General features: G+C 39.8%; 4 protein-coding genes across 9 annotated transcripts; 3 read left to right on the top strand and 1 right to left on the bottom strand.

Annotated features, from left to right (window-relative positions):
• Positions 1–460: 460 nt before the first annotated feature.
• zc3h12ab (zinc finger CCCH-type containing 12Ab) lies at positions 461–18,105 on the bottom strand. Of its 3 annotated transcripts, XM_077549188.1 has the most exons (10): positions 16,329–18,105; positions 14,518–14,657; positions 14,279–14,436; positions 11,423–11,471; positions 9,339–9,453; positions 7,456–7,962; positions 5,649–5,788; positions 4,418–4,652; positions 4,094–4,194; positions 461–1,509 (listed from the first exon to the last, which is right to left on the bottom strand). In XM_077549188.1, exons 6-10 carry the CDS (start codon positions 7,830–7,832, stop codon positions 803–805), a joined length of 1,560 nt encoding a protein of 519 aa, XP_077405314.1. In that variant the 5' UTR covers positions 7,833–7,962; positions 9,339–9,453; positions 11,423–11,471; positions 14,279–14,436; positions 14,518–14,657; positions 16,329–18,105; the 3' UTR covers positions 461–802. The 3 variants fall into 3 exon arrangements, with proteins under 3 accessions (XP_077405314.1, XP_077405313.1, XP_077405315.1); XM_077549187.1 differs by lacking the exon at positions 9,339–9,453; XM_077549189.1 differs by lacking the exons at positions 9,339–9,453; positions 16,329–18,105 and having other exon boundaries at positions 14,518–14,715.
• On the top strand, positions 9,602–13,464 carry oscp1a (organic solute carrier partner 1a). 3 transcript variants are annotated; one of them, XM_077549191.1, is made up of 12 exons: positions 9,602–9,724; positions 10,043–10,395; positions 10,485–10,520; positions 11,009–11,163; positions 11,270–11,437; positions 12,197–12,277; positions 12,349–12,452; positions 12,527–12,655; positions 12,748–12,796; positions 12,907–13,052; positions 13,107–13,179; positions 13,256–13,464. In XM_077549191.1, exons 2-12 carry the CDS (start codon positions 10,284–10,286, stop codon positions 13,382–13,384), a joined length of 1,182 nt encoding a protein of 393 aa, XP_077405317.1. In that variant the 5' UTR covers positions 9,602–9,724; positions 10,043–10,283; the 3' UTR covers positions 13,385–13,464. The 3 variants fall into 3 exon arrangements, with proteins under 3 accessions (XP_077405317.1, XP_077405316.1, XP_077405318.1); XM_077549190.1 differs by lacking the exon at positions 9,602–9,724 and having other exon boundaries at positions 9,910–10,395; XM_077549192.1 differs by lacking the exon at positions 9,602–9,724 and having other exon boundaries at positions 9,911–10,395; positions 13,122–13,179.
• lsm10 (LSM10, U7 small nuclear RNA associated) lies at positions 13,532–14,800 on the top strand. 2 transcript variants are annotated; one of them, XM_077549194.1, is made up of 2 exons: positions 13,532–13,683; positions 14,296–14,800. In XM_077549194.1, the coding sequence occupies exon 2, from the start codon at positions 14,302–14,304 to the stop codon at positions 14,707–14,709; it is 408 nt and encodes a 135-aa protein (XP_077405320.1). In that variant the 5' UTR covers positions 13,532–13,683; positions 14,296–14,301; the 3' UTR covers positions 14,710–14,800. The 2 variants fall into 2 exon arrangements, with proteins under 2 accessions (XP_077405320.1, XP_077405321.1); XM_077549195.1 differs by lacking the exon at positions 13,532–13,683 and adding an exon at positions 14,140–14,224.
• A 138-nt stretch (positions 18,106–18,243) lies between the features above and the next one.
• On the top strand, positions 18,244–25,062 carry eva1bb (eva-1 homolog Bb (C. elegans)). The gene is made up of 3 exons (XM_077549193.1): positions 18,244–18,397; positions 21,985–22,123; positions 22,451–25,062. The coding sequence occupies exons 2-3, from the start codon at positions 22,057–22,059 to the stop codon at positions 22,876–22,878; spliced, it is 495 nt and encodes a 164-aa protein (XP_077405319.1). The 5' UTR covers positions 18,244–18,397; positions 21,985–22,056; the 3' UTR covers positions 22,879–25,062.
• Positions 25,063–25,195: the final 133 nt, after the last annotated feature.

Genomic DNA, 25,195 nt, shown 5'->3' with positions numbered 1-25,195 from the left:
ACTGGTGGGAACGAGATTAAAATCAATTCATTAATAATTGCAATTGTCTTTATTTAACAAATTATTTGTACATCAATGCTGCTGTTTGACAGTACATACTTCGGCGTTGCTACTGTAGTACTCACCTTACATGTTGTTCCTCAAGCGTCCAGCAGGCGGAGACATTTACAAGTTCTTCAGCTCATCTTATTCAAGAACATATTACATACAGTGTACAGTATATTTGAACAATTCTTCCCAAGCAGCAAGCCCTGATCCCGAAGAAACCATTAATCATTTAAGCACCAAAAAGCTTTGTATAAGCCGACTAAACAAATGAATTTTATATTCCTATAAAACTTTCAACATAGACCCATAAGGAACATCTGCTAAAAGCAGAATGTGATATATTTCATTAACTGTAATAAATGTGCACTACTCTAACTTCACATTTATGTTGATTTAATTACTGTCAGCTAGATAAAGACACAATTTGTATCAACTATACTCTTGTCCCATTCATTAAGGAAACATGTAGATTACTGTAACATACAGTGAACCTGCATATTTGCGGTAGGCATCCGCAAACTCATCTTATCATACACTGTTAAAAAAAAAAGCAAGGTTGCTTTTTGTTTGCGCAATTACAGCACCTTCTGGTGCACAGTTTATCGGCGCGGTTTCAATTTTAGTTAGGCATGTTTTCGGCATTTTTTTGTTTTGAGACCCACGCTAATCGCCAGACAGACGACGGACGGATACAGACACAAAACAGATATCACAGTATAAAAGTACACAAACTTGTGTTATTCTTACACATTTCTTATCTCATCTTATTATGACTCTGCATCATGACGATCTTCGCGGCCAACATCTGAGGGTCCACTACAAGTGGGAACATGTCCATGGCTGCGTCCACCAAGTCGGCGCTAAAGATAGCGAGGAGCTTCGTGTGCGTCACCTTTCTCTCCTCCCCATAGGACGTGTGCGGCGGGGGCGAGTCCACGGGCAACACGTCTGGCCTGGTGCTGTGATGGAGATGCTGATCTTGTAAAGTTTGCCAAGAGGCGGAGTCATGTAGACAGCAGCGGCTTGGCGCACTCCAAGGTTGGGAAGTGGGCATAGGATGGAAGTTACCGGATGTTGCTCCATACCGGGTGTGACCGTTTGCCTGCTGAGCCTCCATCGATTGACTTTCAATCGAACCTATGCCAGAGTCCAGATGCTTATGAGAGCCATGTTCAGACGAGCCCAAACTGCTCCACCCCTTTTTACATGAGGGCTTCTGCCTCGAGCAGTGATTCACTTTCTCTTTCTTCAAGGAGCTTTTCTCAAGTAGAGTCAATTTCATTGCCGCGTCTTCGACTAATGACAGGCTTTGGCACGAGGCGGGACTTCGGACGGATGATCTGGGAGCAGTGTGGGACAGCTTTGCGTTTTCTCGAAGTTCATCGGCGAGCAAGCAATTGGACTGTTTGGCTCGCCCAGGGTGGAGATATTTGCATCTGAGTCCATAGGTACATTTCTTTCCTGTTAAATGAACACAGTGTTAGTTTGAAAATACATACAATTGTTTTCCACCAAAGGCCACATACAGAAAATTAGAACGATGCAAGGGCCACTCTACTTTTTTTTTTTTTTAAACTTTCACTCAATAGTTTCTCAACCTACCCCCTGTAAATATTTTTTTTTCAGCTAAGTACCCCCTAACCAGCGCAAAGTTGGGGGGAAAAAATACTTTTTCAAAAAATTGTATTTATGTGGCCTCTTGAACTATTTGGAAATAAAAATATATAACCAAAAAAAAGAAAGATATAATTAATTAATTATGAATAAAGATTTTGCACATAAAAATCATCATCAACATTAAGTGTCCTCATTTGGGATCATAGTAAAGCTCTGTTAAAAAAAAATTAAATAAAAAGTTTTCAAGTGATTGACAAATTGGGTCGAGCCATTCTGGTATGGGGGAGATTTTTCGGTTACTGAAATTGGATAGCCTATTGAATATACAATTCATTTTATGAACTTATATTTTTCTGAATTATTTACATCCATCATTCTTGTCTTCTTTTTATTGCATTGTGGGCCCATGTCAAAAGTTATTTTTAGTTTATGCCACGGGCCGCTAAAAAATCAACAGTGGGCCGCAAAAGTTATTATTTTTTGCCTAAATCACCTCCTGAAGATGCAAATGGTTAATTTTTTTTGTGTTTCCTGAAAAATCTGGAAAAAAATTACTCAGGCAATTATTTTAACCTATTCACTGCTGTTGACGACTACAGATGTAGAAAATTCATTTGAAATATTTATATTCGTTTAAAAAAAAATCACTTTTGTTAACAAGAGTATGAAAACCAAGAAGAAAATTATTGTACATTTAGAACAGATATCAAATTTGTGATCAATCGTGAGTTAACTATTGAAGTCATGCGATTAATTACAATTACATATTTTAATCGCCTGATGCCCCTAATTTTTAATCATCTTTTCTTTAAAAATAAAATAAAAGATTTTTTTTTTTTTTAACTCTTTCACTGCCACTGACGTTTAAAGACGTCAAGTAAAAACCTACGCTTCACTGCCAATGACGTCAAAAGACGTCATCCAATGATTTTTTTTTTTTTTTTTGAAACGGGTAGAGGAAACCCTCCCGCATGTCTGGTCAAAGTTTCAAGTCTGTCTGTTGTGCCTAAGGACTATTTTTGGCCCCTAGAGGGCAGCGATGACTCTCTTTTGACAAGATCGGGTGGGCGTCAGTAGAGGCGGAGCTAGAGCGTCGAGCAGGAGATGAGAATGGAAGACAAAGGAAAAATGGCGGCCGGTCGCGAGGATCTCACACCCGAGACGTTTTTTTCAAAGACCAAAAGCATCGCTGAAAAAGCACATTGTTGACGATGATCATCATAGATGATGAAGATGAGGGTGACTCCGTGGTTGGAAAGCATTGACGCGGCAGTAGAAGACGTTAGATGGAGCTAGATGGAGGAGGGAACGGGCAATGGCGAGCGTTTGCAAGCAGCTCTACACTTACAAGACGAAAGGCATCGACCAACGCTAAAATAGTGCATTGATGACGACGGTGATCATACTCGATGATGATGAAGGTGAATCCGAGCTTGACGGCGAAATTGGAACCGCTGACGCGGCGGCTATTACGGTGTCGTAACGCGGAGCGCAACCGAGCACGCACAGGCGGACGTTCGATCGGACGACGGAGAGTGCCCCGAGTCCAATGCATATTCATCGGAGGAGTGTGTACAGTCTGCTACTTGCTTTTTATTCCCCGGAAAAAAAGGCCGTCAAGAAAGTGTAACGTTTGCACGCAAAACGGACCAATGTGAAAGTGAAAGTAAACTGTTGTACGAGTCCAGCGGCGTCTCCTTGCACGGGGAGCGTTACAAAAGGAAAAACTGTATTTGAAACATCCACATAATTGTAAGTAGTACCACAGTTGCACACCTTTGGAAATAGTTTGCGAAATTGTTTTGTCAAATTGTTACACTGTTGAATGGAAATAAACGTATTTTGCAATCAAAAAACACTTTTTCATTGTTGGTGAAAGCGTTTTACAGAAGTAAAGCACTATTTAGGTGTTTGTGGCATCATTCATGGACAAAAAGAAGTGTACAATTCACTAGAGTGCATGAAATAACATCGTTTCACAAAAAGCTCTTTTTCTCCGTTTTTTGTTTCAAAAGAGAGCATTTCGGTGAAAGTAACCATTTTCTATTGTTGATTACTGAAGAACGGAATAAGGTAGAAACAAACTTTTTTTTTCTGATGAAAGCTGAGAGTCCAATCTTTCATTTGGTAGTATGTGTGTTTCCATAGTCCAAACACAACATTTTCTGTGGACCTTGAAAGATCACTCAAAATGCTTAAATCGGCTGGCAGTGGGGACAACCCGTTTCTGAAAACGTCTGGCAGTGAAAGAGTTAATGTCTAGGTTTTCATACTCTTGTTAACACAAGTGACCAAAAAAGTTAAACTAATGGAAATAGTTCAAATGAATTTTTGACGTTTATAGCCGTCAATGGCAGTGAAAGAGTTAAGAAGGCGTCGATATACAAAATACCAAATAAATAAATAATAAAATGTCAACTTTCCTCACCGTAAGGGCATGTAAGTTTTTTCGGAGTCTTCGGGGACCACCGCAGGAAGTTCTCCAGGTTCGGCCCGTCTCGGCCAAGTGGATCATCGGGAACCATGAACCTGCATTTGAAAACAAGCACTGTTGTCATTAATACCAACAATAACATATTTTATGATTTTCAAGATACTTTTTAAATAACATAATAAAGTACTGTATAGTTTTCTAACGAGATAGCAGTGTTTTATTAGATTGTACTTGAATACCCAATGAAACAAGTGTAGAGTGTATCCCCCCCACAAAAAAAAATCCCTTTAACTGACTGGAATGACACAAAGAACTCACTTGTCATTAACAAAGGAGTACATGAGCAGCCTCTCCTCGATGCAACTCTTCCACTCGGGCTTGTCGACCTGCAGGTCGCGGTAGACGTCGTTGGACACGATGACGCCGCCGGTGTCGAAGGCCAGCTGAACGATGAACTTGTCGTCGTTGCACACCACCCGCTTGTGCCCCACGCGGCGCGACGGCGTGAACGTCAAGCGCTTCTTCTTTTCCAGATCTGCGAGAATTTTCTGATCTGCGGGGCAAATGTAGTTAATTTAATAGTTTAATCAACTTTTAAATGACCTATTAATCATGTAAACACGGCCTTCTGATTAATATTACATTTTTGGAATATGAATTAAGCAGCAAAATTCCCCTGTTTTTATTCATCTCAGGGGGCGGCCATTTTGCTATCGAAAATGACATCACAGTTGCTCAGGGTGGTTAACGACCAATCAGGGTTCAGCTTGCAAACATCACATGACCAAACTCAGGAAACGGGTGAGCTGTGATTGATCGTTACCTGAGCCCAGCTGTGATGTCATTTACATTCAACAGCAAGTGACAAAATGGCCGCCTCTTGATTTTGCTGCTTAATTCATTTTTCACAAACAATATTCACCAGAATGTTGTGTTTAGACTAACGGGGGAAAAATAGATCATATTTCTGTCAATGAAATCGGAACTGGAAGTGTTAAATGGCAATTATCATGTTAGGGGGCAGCCATTTTGCCATTTGCTGTCGCTTGAAAATGACATCATGGTTGTTCAGGGTGGTTAAATAAATCGACCAATCAGCTTGCAAACATCATATGACCAAACTCAGGAAACGGGAGAGCTGTGATTGGTCGCTACCTGAGCCTTGAACTGTGATGTAATTTTCATTCAAACGCAAGTGACAAAATGGCCGCCTTTTGAGATGGATAAAAACGGCTGGATTTGGCTGCTTAATTCATATTTCACAAACACAATATTTACCAGAATGTCATGTTTAGACTAACGGGGGCAAAGATAACATATTATTGTAAATAAAATTTGAAATGGAAGTGTTAAATGTGAATTATCTTGTTACTATTTCCACAATGGAAGTCATCCCAAAGGGATCAATAAAGTCAAGTCTAAGTTTAAGTCTAAGATAGATCCTCTAATTCATCTGTCTGAATAATATAGCTTGTTACACTGTGATGAAATGTTGGATCTACTCCAGCTCAAAGTTAAGAGCAATTAACAAGATCTGTCGTCATCTTACCTGAGATGGGAACATCGGGTCTTGGCTGCTCTTTCCTCCAAGAGGGAACAAACACGGTGATGGAGGTGTGGCCTCGGTCTAGGAAGAAATCTACTGCCAACTGAATTCCCATACAAGAGAACACTTCCTTGTTCCCATGGCTGATTAGAAAAACATAGATTTTGTTCAGAAAAACAGCTGGCAGTTTAGGCATGCAACACCTTCATAACAATAGCAGCGCGCCACCTAGTTCTTATTATTATGCTCCAAATTTCATAAGACGCATTTTTATGTATGAAAAATGCTATATAAATAAAGTTTGATTTGATTTGACTAGATGGAGGCACACTTGAATTTGAGGCAGTGTAAATTTGAAAGAAGAAAAACAAAACAGGAAGTACTGTAATCCAGCACAGCCTATTTTTTGTTGTTGAAATGTCATCAGAGTAATCCTGCTTTTTACGCCTACAGAAAGTGACAGTTGTAGTTTCATTTTATAATGCACATCTTTGGCCATGATTATTGATTAGGGGCCGATATTTTTCTTCATTGAAAATACACATTACAACATTTGTTATTTTTGTGGCCAAGGCTAGAACGGATTCACAGCATTTCCATTCATTTCAATGAGAAAAGATGATTTGAGATGCATGTGTTCCGAGTTACAACCGTGATAACAGAACCGATTAAACTAGTAATCCAAGGCATGACTGTATTTGGGTTAACCCCAAGATCAATTATAGATGTTGGATCTTACTTCAGAAAGTGGTCTGGCATGGATAAGTACAGACAAATGCCTGAATCAATTTTTTTTGGGGGGACACGTCAGCGCAAAAGCAAGCAAACAGTAAAATGCGGTCAGGCTGGTTCGTGGGAAAGCTGTGGGGTGATTTGCATATTCCAGCTTCGAGTATCATACCTGCGCAGACAAGCCCGGCACACACCCATGCACGTACAGCCACTTAATGGGTAAAATAAAGGGCAAGCGTGTACGCCATCATCATTCCTGAGGTGATGTATATGCAAAACATTGGTGAGCTTTAATCATGACTGCATGACAATACAAAGACTGCAGCTTTCAAGATTGCGACAGATAAGAGATTGAAATGTTATGACGTTTGCTTCATGTGTTAAACAATACGTATGAGATGAACTGTGCAATTAAAAACACTCCTTATAAACACAACCGGGGTAGCTTTTTCCATGGTGATAAATGTTACGCTAAAAATCTTAAATCAGATTTTTGTTGAGGAAAAAAATATATACTCTGCTCAATTTTTTTTGTCGTGTTTTTATTGTCTGAAACAGGAAATTTCAATATATGGTTAACACTGCATTTGAATTGAATTTTAATTTTAGCAATTAGTCTTTTAAAATCCATCATTGTTTTGTTGACAACTATCGATTACACGCTTGACTGCAAAAGGCTGGCATGCGAGCGCAGGTGAATTTTTTTTCCCTTTGTCCCTTTCAAATGATCTGAGAGAATGAAAACTATTGCACATTTTGTTTTAATTTTTACCACATTAAACAATACATTTAGAATTACATTTAAAACTTTTTGGGCTTAGACTCAGTACTTCCTTATGTAATTCATCTAAGTTTCCTGTTTAAATTCATAAGCAATTTCCTCACAAAAACAATGCTAGCTATATTCAATGTACCATATAAATAAAGAGAATATGTGCTTTCCTTGCTTGACATCAAATAATATCCCATTTTGAAATCACAGCTATCTAGTTTCATTCATAGTTTTTACATTTAAAAAGAAAAGCCTAGCTAAAATGAAAGAATTCTTGACAATTTAGCAATTCAATTACATTCTTACCTCATGGCTACATTACTCCCATCTATGACAATGGGCCTGAGTGTGTCATCATCATCACTTCCCTCCTTTTCGCTTTGAGAAGCAAGCGGCAACATCCCAGTTGGCTCCACAGCCCGGATGGCATTTTTGGTAACTGGCACAGACAAGGTGGTCACGGGTTGCCGCTCCTGCCCAAGCCCCAGGTCGGCTCTCATCCGAACCAGCTCGCCGAGAATTTGATTTCTGTCCGTATTGGGGCCGTACTTCCTGCGCACAGCTTTGACCTGCGGCGTGGAGTAACCCAGCTTGTGGAAGAAGTCCAGCTCGTCCTCAAGGCGCCGAGGGGTCAGGGAGGGGTCAGGCTGGCCTGGGGAACGCACAAACCCAGCGGGCTCCATCGTGTCACTGATGGGACGAGACGAGACGATCCATCTAGTGGAATTGTTCTCTGGCTAATGGGGAGTGGTGTCAGATGTGGAATTTAAATGTGCATCCTGGCTTCCTGGGCGCAGCCTGTTCATGTTCCGCCTGTTTAAAAGTGGAGCAGAACACTTATTTCCAACACAAGTACAGTTATCAGAGTTGATACAGTAATTTATGAAAAATAATTAGCAATCTCTATTTCTTATCAACATTTTGGAATATTCAGATATTTTTATGCATATGTAACAGACTATAGTACTGTATTTCATAATCATATAAATAAACATGTTTTAAAAAACAGTGACAGATAATTTCAAAGAAAAAAACCTATACATCCCAATCTAGCATTTTTCCTTAAAACCGCATGAAATTAAGGGCAAATTTCTACTATTTTAATTTCCTGGTATCGCCGGTTCCACTCGCACATCCATACTTAAAGTGATTGATAACTTAGAGTAATGAGATAATTGTCATATGATTTCCTGCAGTTTCTCATCAGAGAATAAGCAGATTACAATTGTTTATAGATTAAAGAAAACAAAGCCTTTTGACTGACTGTCAGAGATTGTCATGTTTTGGTTCTGTCATGTTTTGGTTTTGGTTTTGGTTCTGTCATGTTCAGTTTCTGCTTTCCTTGTGTGTTTTCCTTGTCTTGTTTATTGTGAAAAGTCTGACTCCTCTCGTTTCTGGTAACTTGCCCTTCCTCGTGTGGTGTCTGTGTCAACCCTGATTGTGTCCACCTTTCCCCATTACCCTCATGTGTCATCCAATCAGTGCCCTCAGCCAGGTGTGTCTTGTCATGTCATTAGTGTTGGTGTATTTAGTCAGTTGTCTCCCCCCTGTCTGTGTCGGTTCATTTTTGCTGTTGCAACTGTCGTAAGTCTTTTGCCACGTCACGCTGACCTCTTCGCCTGATCAGGATCCATGTCATGTTGTTAGTCTCGCCTTAGTTGTTTTGTCATGTTTAGCTTCATGTTTTGTTAGTTCAGTTTATTTTGTATTTTGAAGTTAGGTTTTTTTTTGATTAGATATTAAAACGTCTTTTTGGACTGCACCTCTGCCTCCTTGCCCTGCCTTCCCGCATCTGGGTCCTAAAGCCCCCACTTTACTAACAGAGATGTAGTCATTTAACAATGGCAACATTATTGTTGTGAACTGCTATTTAACTTGATCTAAACTACAGGCATAATAATAAACATGTAGTGTTAAAATAACATATTTAACAGTGACAAAAAAATGGACACCATTACCGTCCTATTGCACAATTATTTTAATAGCAACAGGTAGGTGTACCTAATGAAGTGGCCAGTCTATTTATACGCTCCTGCCAAATTAAATAACAAAATCATAGATATATATGGATGTGATATCAACTGAATCATAGAAAAAGCTGTAAGAAGTGTTATTTTGTCAAGTTTTGCACACTCGTGTCAGATAAAAAGGACACACGAGTCGTTGTTTCCACATTAACATTAACCTACCTTACGAGAAAAGTCCTAAAAACTGCATACGAGACCTTCAGGGAAACTCCCCCCCCCAGTCAAACTCCAAGATTACTTTCCCAAGAACACGAAAGTGATTCGATTGCTTTGCTTTCTGATGAAAGAAACAGGAAGGGAAAAAAAGCTGGGTTTTTTTGTTTGTTTTTAATCAATGCGGCTTCCGTAGTTGCAAATTGTCTGCTCTCTACTGCTCTCTACCGACGACAAAACAACTGCATCTCTGTAAACAACAACAACCAAACGGAATCTGTCAAATAACGTGGACAGTTTGGGATATTTTACTTTACTAGTTACACTATCTGGTTAAATTATATTTTACGCAGTAACGTTAATTAAATAAATCATTTGACTTTCCAACTTCAGAGGTGAGTCCTAATAAAGTCGAAGATTATTTATTCCAGTAGTTCAATTCATAAAATGAAACTCATATTACGCTGACAAATCATGCACATGGGAAAAACTAATTTCTAAGCAGAGTTGATTCTTAAAAAAAAAAAAAAGTTTCTAATTTCGTAATTCCATTTTCTGAAGATGGCATAGATTTGTGAGTAGTGTATTCAATATCAATTCGAATTATATATTTTTTTCATATATTTTTGCAGGTTATGAATGTTGCATGATTTTTATGAGCGACCTCTTGCTGTCAACCATATTTTTTACAAGTCAAAATTTTTTCCCTACAGTCTAATTGCATCGCATTAGGCCATATCCAGGATATGTCGTCATTGTACACGGACGGGCCAATGAGGATGAGCTTGCCCGCGGCTGATCCTCATCCTGACCACCTGTTGCATCTTAGGGTTTTCTGCAGAGGCATGCTTGGATAAGAGCATGGGGAAAAAGGCCGCTACAGAAAACATGCATATCCTCACAACACTAACATCCGAGTAGTTGCATTGTCTTAAGGCAGACTGATTTTTCAGAATGTCGATGAGAACTCTCCCCTTGGTTTTCATTAACCTTGGAGGAGAGATGCTTTACATATTGGACCAACGCCTGCACGCTCAATGCACTTCGGAGGACAAGTCTGAGAAAGGTAGGTGGAAAACTTTTGACTCGGTTGCTGCATGTCTGCCAATTTTGGAGGATAACAATTGGTTTTCTGGCTTTCTTCTCTTTGGAAAGCTGCAGGACTTTGGTCTGAAAATGACAGAAAAAGAGGTAAAGGCAATATGCTAAGGCAATGGTTTACTAGCTTTATCTTGGGAGTCTGTAAAATTATTATTATTTTTTATTTATTTATTGTTATTTAAAAAAAAATCCCCATTTATTTATTTATTTATTTTATTGCACCAGAGCTTGCAATGGTGGCCACACACAAATATATATATATATATATATATATATATATATATATATATATTTCCACTTTGGCCACAATTTGGACAGTTCCACTTAGGGGTATACTCACTTTTGTTGCAATCGTTTTAAACATTAATGCCCCTCCCTGTGCTATTTTAGGGGAACAGTAAATTTACACCGTTTTAAAAATGTACACTGACTACTTTACAATAAAGGAAAGTTTCATTCCTTCAATGTTGTCCTATGAAAACATACTACTGTATAAAATATGAACAAAAAGAGGGTGAAATGCCTTCATGAGGCAATATATGAACACCCATCTGTGTTTCCGCATCTCCCGTTGACAGTGATGAACGACATTGTCGGGACCATGTTCAGTAAAGCTTTCATGGATGAACTCTTGAAGCCTCAGCTGATATATTCACACAGGACAATGAAAGTGGTCCTAACGCGTTTGGCGCACGTCTCGATCATGAAGTTGAACACGGACAGCATGGAGAAGGTAACAAGCTACGGCAATGAATAATTCTCTGACAGGACCAACGAAAACTGATCATGAACGCAAACGAGCAACACTTTTAAATTATGTTTCGTCTATTTTCAAACAGCTCTACGATTTGATGCTCATGGCCTTCAAATATCAAGTCTTCCTGTGTCCGCGCCCGAAGGACCTGCTGCTCATCTCATACAATCACATCGACGCCATCAGGGAATTTGTGAAAGACACACCTGCTGTTGTAAATAAAGTGGATGAGACTCACAGGAAGATCATCGAGGTAGACCTGATCCAGTCAGTCCAGAGTCTGCTATCTAGAGAGACCACAAAACACATTTAGACTTTAGAAAACATACTTTTGAAGGGATTTCTTTAATGCCTGTTCTCACTTTCTCACGTATAAGAGTCCTGTTGAAGTAAATTGTGAAAATTACCCATAAAACTCAAAACAAACATTGTATATTAAACAGCTGAATATTCCTTCCAAACCATTTAATTTTGTGTAATAAAAGAAATAGCTAGCTACATAGCTACAATTAGCTTAATGCTAATGCAAACATGTAACATGTACTTTTCCAAATAAGAGGCCTGTTGAAGATTATTGTGAAAATGACACATACAACTCAAAACTCAAATCAAACATAGTATATTAAACAGCTAAATGTTCCAACAAACTATTTAATGTTGTGTAACAAAAGAAATAGCTAGCTACATAGCTACAATAGCTTCATGTTAATGCTAACATGTATAATTCACCTATTATTGTTTTTTATTGTTCTTATGCTCAAGCTAAATTAATTATAAAAGCATTACTTTGGTACAATCTTGTAGCATCTTGGTATTACGGAACTATGTGAGTGAGTTGGGGGGGTTCGTGTCAAACTTTGCCACCATTTTGTGGCTTCTAAGTGCCAAGGAAATATGTGGAAGTGAGTTGAGATTAGATTCTGCATGGTGCCAATGACTTGTGGATTTCTGTCATATGATTGCATCCATTTGACAGCATGTACTAACACTGATGACATTTCTTTTCATGTAGATATACTCGTCTATGACTGCAGGCGAATTCCAGCTCCTCCGACAAACGCTGCTCACATTCTTACAAGACACGCACATCCGCGTGAGTCCCTTTCTATTTAATACAACTGAAATCAAAGCACTGTCATTTATTCACTGCATTTTCTCATTCAGGTGTCCGTTTTCCTCAAAAACAAAATCCAGAATCCCAACGGGCGTTTTGCACTGTCATCCTCCGACCCAGTGCCTCACGGAATGGATCTTCCTGGGGTCATTCGGTGAGAATGCAGTTTTAATGAAGTATTTCTGTTTATCCAAAAACATCATCATCATCGCCGTCATGTCTGTGTAGGATGTTTGACACCAAGGGACGAGAAATTCGACAGAGCCGCTTCCCATCAGGGGGGAATTACAGCCGCCCCATAAGAGATGCATCATTTGGCTTACACGGAGACCGAGTCATCAAACTGGGCGTGAACATGTCGTGCACCTATGACCTTTTTTTCCCATTATACTACATGTGTGGATATTGGATAACACTTTTTTTTGCTTTTTTTTTTTTTCAATTAAAAGGTACAGTGTAAATCTTGGAAGGGACTCATCCAAAGTACCCACAAAGACGGTAATGTAACAGTAAAACTTTACACATTGTATGTCATTCTATTGTATATCAGATGTATCCAAATGATACCTGAGTTCAACAACGTCTTTCTTACCTTCCTTATGCCACAGGAAGATACCTCTCCCAACCTTCTGGCTAAAGAAGAGCTCAATCTATTAGCCTGCCTAATGGGAGCTGTCGAGATTGAGAACGTGTCCGGTTCTGGAACTGGCTTTCAAATAAACCTGCTCGCTTTGGCCCAAGAAGATGACGAGGGGTATGTGTTTTATTTTTGCATCTTGTCATGTTTACCATAATGTTTGATTTGTAGTTTATTTTGTAATAGAGGAGCTTCAGGTGGCGCCGAGGAGAAATTTGAAGTGATAAATATCCAGGCACTGCAGGTAAATGTGCACATCTATCGTGTGTTTCTGGAAATGCTGCATGACAGAATTTTTGATTATTATTTTTTCATCTCAGGATGAACATTCCGCAACTCAGCTGGCTCAAATCGCCAGCCTTTTTGTAGAACAAGAAGAGATGACAGATAATGTGAACAGCAGGGGAGATGACCTGCTTGCTATGATGGATGACCTCGGACCATTGTGACGTTAATTTGGAGGGAGTAAATTAACTGCAGTTCACACTATTCATTTGAAACGCTTAATAAAACATTTGTTGATGACTGATTATTGCTCTTTTGGATTACCTTTGTCGGAAAATAACATTTTATTTCATAATCTACGAAGGAGCTGACTGTAGCCTGCAGAGGGCAGTGTTTCGTTATTTGGACAGAAGTATGTGACGTAAATGACGTCACATCGCACGTTCTCTGTACCCGGAAGTGTTTGGCATTCTCCCGCGAAGGCTTTTTCGTGTGTTATTTTTCCAATGGATTAAAACGCAAGGTAAAGTTCCCATTTTCAAGTTCCCTTTACACGGCATAGTTTAACTGACCTAGATGTTATTGCACTGCTAGCCCATGAAGAAAAACTTTTCACACCAAGTACCGCCTAAAAAAAACGAAGCTCTCCATTACCGCTATCATGATCAACAATAATATAAATGGCACAAGGCTAAATTGTTTACCAAAAACGAGATAGAACTTTTGACCTAGAACATGTTTTTAATATTATTGTAAAGCACTGTTACATTATGTACAGTTTGAACATTGCTATTGCATTTTTAATGTACTTAATTCTATTAATATATACTGCACATAAATTGTTTCTTTATGGGCCTGTATACTCAATGCATACAGTACTCCTAAAAAGTTACGTGGTTTTCGGCTTTTTTTGGGGGTGATATTTCAGGTGAACCTTTACAAGGTAACTTAATTTGACCTTCCCTAAACTTTTGAATGCAGATGCTCGACATGCAAACGTTTCAATACTTTTTGCAAAACGTTCTGTTCTCCAACAATGAGCTGAACAGCAAAATTCCCAACTGGTATTTGATCCACGAGAATTCTTTACTGGTATTAAATGAAAGAGCATAGCTAACCTTGAGGCTTCTTGCAGGAGGCCATGGAGTCAGAGAGGACTGAGAACCCGCTGTCAAGCCAAGCGGAGAGTTTCAGCTCCATCCGGGAGCGCACCATCGCAGAGAACAGCATGGTGGTGCTGCTGCAGGGCCTGCGAGGGGAGGTGACCACGGTGGACCTGAGGAACGAGAACACAGCACGGGGCCGGGTGGTCAACGTGGACGCTTTCATGAATGTACGCTTGGAGGAGGTGCTGTACCGTGATCACAAGGGTCGTTTCACTCAGCTGCAGGATCTGTTCATCACCGGTAGAAACATCCGCTACGTTCACATCCCCGACCACATGGACATCATGAAGACTATACAGGGTCAGTTGGCCAAGATCCACCGTGTCCGCAACTTTGGCAAAGAGGGTGGAGGCAGGAAGGAGTTTGCCAAAAAGACAAATTAAACGAACTCCCTCGCAGCAACATGGAGCTGTTCTAGTTTATTTCTGATGTTGTGGATTTACTTATTGAAAATAAAGCCTGACAGATATTGAATGATGGATGATGTTTTTTTGTTACATTTTTAAGATTTTGTTTGTCTTTTAAATTCTAGATAATAATTACTTTAATTAGTTAGTTATGTGTACATTAAGAGCCAAATTGACCAATTATAGTTTTGTTTAAAAATCCAGAAAAAAATAAAAATTTATTTCTTGAAATCAACCTTGGTATCAAAATTGTGTAAAGCACGCTTGAAATCTTTCAAATACATGTGGGAAAATGTGTTCTGGGCCAATGAAAACAAGGTTGGTCCAATGTCAGGAAAAGCCCACTAGAACATGTGAACTTTGGTGTTAATCAGAGGAACTTTATAGGTGGCGGGTGCGCCAACTCAAATTAACGTGAGTTTGAATGTGATTGATTATGCTATGCAGTCACACCCCAAATTATAAAAGGGTGTGCACACTTGCGCAGCTACATTATCTCACTTTTTACTTCCCCTCATTAAAATATATATATATATACATACACATTTTATATCCACTATATGTCAACTACATTGCGTTTGTGGAGTATGAATTAAGCCGCAAATGCCACCCGCTTTAATCCATCTCAGGGAGAGGCCATTTTGTCACTTGATGGTGACTGAAAAGGACTTCACAGTTGGGCTCAGGTAATGACCAATCAGAGCTCAGCTTGTGAACATCACATGATCAAACTCAAAAAACAAGTGAGTCGCAAGTTTGGTCATGTGATGTTCACAAGCTGAGCTCTGATTAGTCATTACCTGAGCCCTGAGAAACTGTGATGTCATTTTCAGTTGACAGCAAGAGACAAAATGGCCGCCCGCTTAGGTGGATATAAATGGGTGGATTTGACTGCTTAATTCATATTCCACAAACGCAATATTAGTCAGAAGGCTATGTTTAGACTAGTGGGCCATATAGAAGATATTTTAAAGAACAATTTTTACTTCCCATAAACACGCTGACCATAAACATTTTTAGTGTACCATAGAAATACTGTACGTCTTTTTTGCTTATAAAGTCAGGGATGAAAGACACAAAAGCACTCACCTCCCACGAACGTAGAAAAGATTTTCTTATTACAACACAAAAGCCCTTTGATATACAAAGTGGAAATATTACAATGAGGAGAGAGGCCGTACGGGCGTGTTCACCGTTTGCTCTCGCTCATGGCCGTTAGCGTTGCTGACGTGCGCCATAGAGCCCATCTGTCTGCAGAGGTGGCAAATCCAGGTCCAGAAAGTAAAAACCCTGTCACAGTTTGGCTTTAGCACCAGGTGCTAGCTAGCGAGCTCCCTAGCTAGCTCCCCGGGTGCTTGGTTACCTGTGAGGGAGTAGAAACCCTGCCACAGTTTGGCTTTAGCCCCTTGTGCTAGCTAGCTAGCTAGCTAGCGAGTTCTCTAGCAGGTAACAGAGTACCCGGGGAGATAGCTAGGGAGTTTGCTAGCTAGCTAGCACAAGGGGCTAAAGCCAAACTGTGGCAGGGTTTTTACTTTCTGGACTTGGATTTGCCACCTCTGTCTGTATGTGAAATTTGTTGGTGAGCGTCCATTTACCAAGGAAAACATTCGTCGCGGTGGTTGCCTCTCCGGTGAAGGGCAAAATACAGGCAGTGGCGCTCACCACAGCTGAGTTGCTAATCACTCCATCTGCATCTCGTACACGCACAGGATGGGCCAATGGAAAAGGAGCAACAGCCGGTGAAAGGAAACTGCTGGTCCCAGTGTCCTCCCAATACACAAGTATGAATGGGAATTTGAGGAATTTGCAAGAAGGGCGATGTTATTCCTGCCGGGTGTCAGGAAGAGGGCAGGCCTGACAAAACACAGACGCAGCTGGGACACATCAACCCCGGATCGAAGGATGTCATTTCAAATTTAAATCGAGAGCATAATGCCTCAGAACTTTTGGGAATGTCCCTCGGATCAGATGGGTCATTGTTTTGGATGTGGCCTCCGAGTGTGTTTTTAGTCCCATTTTTTTCTCCTCCTGGCTGTTTTCAAACTAACCTTGAGATTGTACGAATGACAACAGGCCACATAATGAATGCTTACGGTTGATGCCGAACCACTTCAACCGCGTTGCTAAATTCAAAATAGAACTTCAACTCAATCACGTAAACAATCCTTTCACAGAACAGTCTGATCCTTATTTGTGCTCAGGCATAGGTTTGGATTTTCATTCAAGTTAGTTTTGTTTATTAAATTTAGCTAGTTTTAATTAGCTCTCGGAGGGGGTTGCTAGTTTTTATTTGTTATAAAATGCTTCATTTTAGTTTAGTTTTTTATCAGTTTAAGTGTGTTTTTTTCTCCACAAAAATATTTTAATATTAATTAATTTTTTTATTTAGTTCACCTGTTTTCGGAAGCTGAGCCATGACTGGTCATTAAATGGAGCATGAGCAACAGTGATGTCATTTTCAGTCGACAGCAAGTGGCAAAATGGCCGCCCTTGAGATGGATTAAAATGGGTGGATTTTGCTTCTTAATTCGTATTCCACAAATGCAATATTATTCATAATGCTGTGTTTAGTCTAATGGCGAAACATAAAACATATAATAAAGACTTTTATTGGGTTGACTTTAAATCCAAGATTATGAATGAGTAGAAAAACATCCAGTTGTTTTCTCTCAGCAAAGTCAATTTGTTTGAGGTTTAGTGTGGGGGGGATTTTTGTGTGTGTGTGTGTGCGCATTACCACAAGATTCCATTTTCTCATCGCGTTTTATATTCGTGTGAATGTGATGCTGACCTTTGAGAACATGATGACATCACCACCACTGTGGACCAAGGCGTTAAGATTGGCTTCAAATCACATTCCAACATTTTTTGTAATCACTTTTTATAGATTTTTTTACAGTGTACTTAGTTACTGCACTTTGATCCCAGTCACTTTTCAGCCATTAATTGGATGATGAAAAGCAGCTGTTGACAACAGCTCACACCCAGATACTCACACACAAAATACACATGAAGTGCGAACCAGCACAAAGTGAAGTCAAAATTTCGAGGCTGTAATTAGGCTGCCTTATGGAGTACATGTCCTAAATTACCTCCCACATTTAATCAAACAATACCACCTGTCCGCCTGAGCTACTCCACTTTTGTATAACACATTCTGGGACGGCACAGATTTTTTCCCCTCCCTTCCTCGATTAGAACACAAAGAGCTCAATTAATTCACGAGCCCAGAAGCAGCAGCGGGGCCCGGTGCCCAAAACAGTCGACAAGCTATTTCCTGTTCCACCCTCCTGGCTCTCCAGTGAACAGACCTGTGGTGTGTTTGCAACCAGCAGTGAGTGGACGCCTCACCTCACTGTGGTCGTCAGCACGGGACAGCAACTAGCGAGTGATTTGCTCTGCGTGTGTTTTATACCTGCACGAGGGCTGATTTTGAAAGCGAAAGGATCTCGATTTCATCGGGAGTGTCAGTTGGATGGGTGTCCTCCCACTGCTGATGAGTGGGAGTGGATGTTAGGACTCCAGGAGAAGAAACATCATCTCATTTCTGGTGGCTGGCGTCGTTTCACTGCTTTTCTGTGGGGGAACAATGATATGTCACTTTTTGCATATATGGATTTCTACTTCTTTAGTAGGAGAGCACGGACACTAATCTGGGACCACGGTGAGTTATTTACTAAAGCTTTCCAGAGGTGGCACACACTTAACTTTTGTGCTTAGTAAAAAAAACAAAATACAGATGTCGGGAGTAAAAGTCATTCAGTCGCTCATTTTTCTATATCGCTTATTTGGTTCAGCTAAGGTCAGAGTCTCTCAGCTGACCATTCACACTCGCAACTTCACTGAGCACTGAACCCACGTTGCCTGCATATTTATGAAAAACAAATCTTGAACTAAAAAAAAAAGGAACATGTGAAGAAGACGAATCATCGATCTGTATCCATTTTCTATGGTGCTTGCCTACATTGGGGGGTTTATTAAACATTTACTTTATTTATTCATTAGCATTTGTGGGTTTTTGAGGTCTTTTATTATGAGTTTTTATTTGCTTGTAAAATTGCCTAGAGGACTGGATCAAATAGGTTCCCAACCCCTGTTTTAAGCAATTAAAAGTACTTTTATAGTTCCTAATAGGGGCCACAACAAACCAAAAACAGTCAACTAAAAAAACAACATTCAAAGTAATTTCCCACACGTGTTTTTATTAACACCGCTGCCCCTCTAGTCAGTTAAAAACAAGACTAATTGCAGTAAAGTAACAAAACTTGTTGTCAGTACCTCCAGCTTTCATCTTAAACGGGATTATCCGGGCAGGAAATGTGGAGAGGGTTGAGCCGGAGTACGTTTTATGGGGTCACATAAACAGCTACAGCTGCCGTCTCTCAGTGCGAAGAGGTTAAGTCAAGACGCTATTGGGCACAGCCTGGAAGTGCTGGCTGTTTCATTTGTCTGCCCAAAGCTGTATAAAAATGGACATTTGTCTCCGTCTGGGATTTGTGTGAAGCGCTTCCTGCTTGGGCAACCACAAAATGCCTGTTTGTGCCACTCGGCATAAAAATACACTTGTTGAGGGGACAACAAAAATGTGTTTTACATTGGAGATGTTAGATTAGACGTGCAGAAAAGTGGCCTGTTATGTGTTGGAGTGTCCAATTGTGAGATTTCAAACTACTCCCAGTGCTGTAACTTTAAAAGTAAAAGTTGGATATAAGTTGGAAACACTCTCATAGATGTGCAATAGAAATAGCACAGGGTGCTAGCTTAGAGCAAAAAAACAAAAAACAAGGTTCGTAAGGTCTTAAAGCTGTCTAAAAATCACTTATATATTATATATTAATGGTACACGACCCAAGACACGTTCAGTTACCACCGTAGCCTCTACTTATTGTTTCTCATTTTTTTGTTTTATATTTATGACTTAAGTGCGTTGCATACAAATATCTACTATAAATACAACATACCAGTGTGTTATCTTTGGCTATTGATATATGTTGATATATTTGGGTTATTCACTTGTAGGAACAGAGCTCCACTGAAAAGTAAAACATTGTCATATCAAAACATTTTGCTATCCTTAGTTTAGCTAGCCTGACTTTAACATTGGCACACATTTTGTAACAGAGTAAATGTATGTAGCAGATTATCATTGTCATGTGTAGTACCGAGAGTCTCCAATAGGAGCGCTATAATTTATGCTATTACTTGCACTGTTTTGTCATATCAAAACATTTTGCTATCCTTAGCTTAGCTAGCCTGACTTTAACATTGGCACACATTTTGTAACAGAGTAAATGTATGTAGCAGATTATTATTGTCATGTGTAGTACCGAGAGTCTCCAATAGGAGCGCTATAATTTATGCTATTACTTGCACTGTTTTGTCATATCAAAACATTTTGCTATCCTTCGCTTAGCTAGCCTGACTTTAACATTGGCACACATTTTGTAACAGAGTAAATGTATGTAGCAGATTATTATTGTCATGTGTAGTACCGAGAGTCTCCAATAGGAGCGCTATAATTTATGCTATTACTCGCACTGTTTCCGCAATGTATGTTACGTAAGAGCAAGAAACCAAGTAAAGTTGAAACCTGCCGTTCTGAAGTGTGTCCGTGTTTGTTGTCAATCCATCGCCATCCAGCACTCCACTACAAATACAAGACATTACAATTATTATTATTATTATTAATATTAGTAGTACTATTAAAAGGTAGCAGATAATAAGTCACGACAGTCTAGTTCAGCTAACGTGTGATAAGCTAACAGCCTGCTAACAGGAGCTACAACTTTAGCGTCAAGGAACAAATCTGTTAGCACAGCGGCAGTTTATTAACAACAAAAGACAAAATAAGTCCTTGTCATTGAGCTTAATGGATTTTAAATGTATCATTTTGCCATTTATTATCCTCAGATAGCGTGAAAAAGTTACCTATTTAATGAAAGAGGAATAAAATTATTTTGTCCTCTTTGCGTGTTCCAAAAATGAAGATAGATACCTGTAGATTTAATGCAAGAAAAATACACCTTTGCAAAAATGATTTAATGTAAGAAAAAGGTCAGAGATCTCTGGACAAATAACTGCCTCTAATTCATCACTTAAACAGGTGGGATTCAGAGCGTCAAATGTAGCTCTTCCGCATGTACAATGGTTTCTTATAGTTAAAAAGACCTCCTCTCTTTCATTTGTAGACAAAACATACTCTCTGGGTATTTTCCATGAGCTATGGCGAAAACAGTGTCAGGTGTGGGTGTTCAAAACAGATTCTGTTCTCAAGGACCAAATGTGTTTTCGCACAAAACGCTGAGAAGGAACTTTTTTTAGACTAAATAGTATGTCCCAGTTTAAGGTCAGATTATACCGAAATCAACACCACTTGCTCTGCACAGGACACAAAACATTTCGACAAGGTTAATACTGAAGAATTAAAATGTTAATAATGTGTAACAATGGTTAATAAAATAAAATGAAGTATTAAAAATGTTATAATATCTGTCATTAACCAAACAGCAAGTGAAGAAAAAGGGCAATGACTGTAAAACATTGTATTTAGTTCTCATTTTTCTGTAGGGGTTAAATGATGGTTTAAAGCGTAAAGTTGTTGACCAGCAATCACGGCGATAACGCCAGAACACTGTAATCAGGCAAAGTTTTTGCGGGGGTCTGCCAAGAGTCATCTGGATAAAGATCAGGGTGGGTGAGTGAGTCGAGCTGCCTGATGGCAGCAACTGGAACAAGGGTAGAATTTTGTTCTCCCTGGAGAGAAAGCGCAAGAGGGAAAACGTTCTGGCTCCCATGTCCTGTATGTTGTTTTAATGACGCGAGCATTGTGAGGGGCTGGGAAATCAGCCATCATGTTTACATTAAACTTAACTGCAACTGTAAGACCGCTGAGTGATGGCGGTATGGCCTATATTATTATCTCCCAACTTGGAGCAAAAAGTAGTTACTGGGAAAAAGTCTCAGTCAGCAGTTGGATATATTTTTTTTAAACCTTGTGAGAGCCATCTTGTCACTGTTGCTGTGTGAAACAAGAGCCAAAGTGTAGCTGTTTGACACCGGAAACTGGAAATGAGTCCCCTCGGGCACTGATGTCATAAATATAAACATCCCCATTAGTTGAGGCCCATGTCGTTGCTGAAGGTTGAACATAAACACAGCATCCTGGTGCTGTGTGAAATGTCAATCCTCAGTTTAAAAGTTGCACAAAGAGCGTAAGTTTCTAAACGCTTTGCATGTGATTTTACCTTACAGGAGCCGAGATTCCCGGAGTTCCCCAGTAAGATCTTGGAGATGCTAGAAACTTCAAGCGCCTGTTAAAGCAGGATGGAGCCTATTAGGAAAGACATGGAGCTGCTCAGTAACAGCATGGCAACGTACGCTCACATCAAAGGTAATGTCTCAGAATTCAAATTCTACACGGACCGCCTATGTTTGTGTAATTTAGGTGCATTTGGTCCCGTACTGCTATTGGATGTTGCTTTAACACAATGCTATTATGTTCTCTGGTTTTGCGCTTTGCTAAAATCAAAAGTTTCATCAAGGTTGAGGGTTTTAGTGGCAAAATTCTGGAGGACCCAAGTGAAGGGAAGCCGGATGGCAGGAAGTGCAAGGATTTAAAAATTAATTGATTTAAAAGCCCAAAACAAATGCAGAATCAAAACTAAAGACGAAACAAATCACAATATAAAGTATATTAATTCTGTATGTGTCTATACAGCAAACCCGGAGAGCTTCGCCCTCTACTTCATGATGGGCGTTTGTTTCGGCCTGCTCATGGCGTTGTGCCTCCTGGTTGCCGGCATCACCTGCAGGTCACGCCGCCGCATCAGCAGGCCAGCTCCGTCCCCAGAGAGGAGGCAGCTGAAGGAGTCCACCAGCGAAGAGGAGGAGGAGGCGGAGGATGAGAGCATAGCGGAGGAAGAGGAGGAAAGGAGCGGCAAAATGACTCTCGTGCCGATGGACGAGCGAAGCACGCAGTCCAACGGCACCCTGAAGAGCGTTGACGTGTTCGCCTCGGTCGAGGAGCTGGAGAAGGCCCGACGTCTGGAGGAGAGGGAGCGCATCGTCAGGGAGATATGGAGGAATGGGCAGCCCGACATCCTGGCCACTGGGACCGGAACTATCGGACGGGTTCATTACCACTAGCGTCCTAAAATAAAAAATACATTAGAACTGCAGATGTGCATTTTAAAAGGGGCATAATGTTTAGGGGTGTGCCAAAAAATCGAATCGCGATTCTCATTTTAGTACGATTCAGAATCGATTTTAAATGTCCCAAAATCGATTTTATTTAAATTATTTTATACTGTCTTGCCTTTGTCTGTGTGTGCCTTTATTTGGAGCGCTGTTTATGTTGTACCCGATTTAGCCACTTAGGGGCAGTGTGGTTCCACGCTGTCTAATACATTGTTAAGTTGTAGCCACATTAGAGTAGAAGGACAAAGTCACAATCAAGTTATTCCAATAAAAGTTTTTTTTTTTGCAGCGTGGAGCCGTTCTTTTGAGTGATAAAAGTGCCACGAGTAGCGCGCTAATTAGCATTGGCGAGTCAGACTGGAGTAGATCATTACAATTCCTTGCACATCTATAGAATAAAGCAAAAATCGTTGTCAATCAAATCATTTTGAATCAAAAATCAATTCTGAATCAAATCGCACACCCCCAAAAAAAGATTCCCACCACTAATGTTGTATTATTTTTTACAATTTTAAAATTTACACGTCTAAAACAAGATGGTTGATCATTGACACAATATTATCAATATTTCATAATCTGTGTTGTAGTATCTGTCTACCATTTCACAATTTGTGACTTGAAAAGTGACACATCTGCTCTCATGAATGGTAAATAACGTTCTAAATTAAGGGGGGGGGGGGGGGATGCATTCCATTATTATATGTGTCACATTTTTCAGATAAAAACAGTAATTAAGTATTTTGTCACTGTAAAACATACCTTCTCCCTGCTAGTGTCTGTCTCGATTAAATAAAATTATTACAATGTGTGTATAACAAATCATATTGCTGCACCATTTGGCACACTAGAAACTTTGAAATGTATTGCATGCGAGGTTTAAAAGACATTTAGCTTGGCATCTAAACTGGAATAAAATCATAAAGGCTCTCCTGCCAAACATACGCCAAAAATAATTCAATGGTTACCACAACATTAAAGTCATTTTGGGGAATCTGCTTTAAATTCGCTATAATAAATTTTGAGAAGTCCTGGTAGCCCTTACATGGGCATCATAAAAGAAAATAAAGGATAAAGGGGGCCCAATAAACATTTAGCTAAGACCACAGCGTTTCCAAAAGAGGCACTTTCTTTCCTTTCCTCCCAGACAAAACTCCAAAGTTTTCCCAGCCTTCCCACCGGCTAGTGTCACGGACCCTGACGCTCCGTGTTTCTCTTTCCACACAATTCCCAGCAGTTTCCCAACAACGTGACTCTCTAGTAAAGACGTGTCTGTTTAGCTCTATGAAAGAGCCATTTAGTTTACGCATACTACTTGCTGTCTTGTGTGTCGAGCGTCCCACAGTGGATCCTAGCGAAGTCTCGAGAGGGAGTTCATTTTCTGTTGGCACTCCAAAAATCCAACATCCAACCCCCTCGCCATAAAAAGGTTCATTATGCATTAAGTGGAGCACCTGGTTGTCATGTTTGGAACGGCAGAGGCTGGAAAAAAGGGATTCTTGTCTGGAGAGAAAACATCCCAGCAAAAATTAGGCGCTCGTGATGCATGCAGTCTTGACAATTTGTACTGGTTTACTTGTTTTGTGTGACTGGTATTACTGCTCACAATGTGTTGAGCTCTTTCAGGGTAAGATTATGAAACACAATTCAGAAGAATGGATTTTTTTTTTTTTGTCTCTTTGCCAAATGGATGTTAGCTCCAACATAACTGCGTCATTCAAATACATTTGTCATTAAATTGGTGATGAAGTTATTGTAAATAGGCTATTACATTTAAACATATTCTCTATTAATTGTTTACAATATGTTTGTGGAATATGAATTAAGCAAAAAAATCCACATTTTTATCCATCTCACCATTTTGCCACTTGCTGTCAACCGAAAATGAGATCACAGGTGTTCGGGCTCCATTTAATGACCAGTTTACTTTCTGAACGTCACATGACCAAACACTGAAAACAGGTGAACTTTGATTGGTCGTTACCCGAGAAACTGATGTAAGTGGCAAAATGGCCGCCCCGAGACGGATAAATACATAATAGGATTTTGCTGCTTTCCACAAATGCTAGTGAAGACTCTTAAAAGATATAAAGGAAATGTTTGACTTGATCTTAAATAAAATTTTCAAATAAACTACGTTTTTTGTGGCTATTTGAAAATTTTAATACGGCCCTTGAAAGCACAAACTCGCAAATTTTAGTGCTGTATGGTTTGTGCAAACTTCACAATCACGATAATGAACACTTTTCAATTACTCTCGAACAATATC

This window comes from Vanacampus margaritifer, chromosome 17 (genome assembly GCF_051991255.1).
Source record: "Vanacampus margaritifer isolate UIUO_Vmar chromosome 17, RoL_Vmar_1.0, whole genome shotgun sequence".
NCBI lineage: Eukaryota > Metazoa > Chordata > Actinopteri > Syngnathiformes > Syngnathidae > Vanacampus > Vanacampus margaritifer.
The sequence above is the reverse complement of the archived record's forward strand: the minus strand, read 5'-3'. Positions and strand labels throughout refer to the sequence as shown.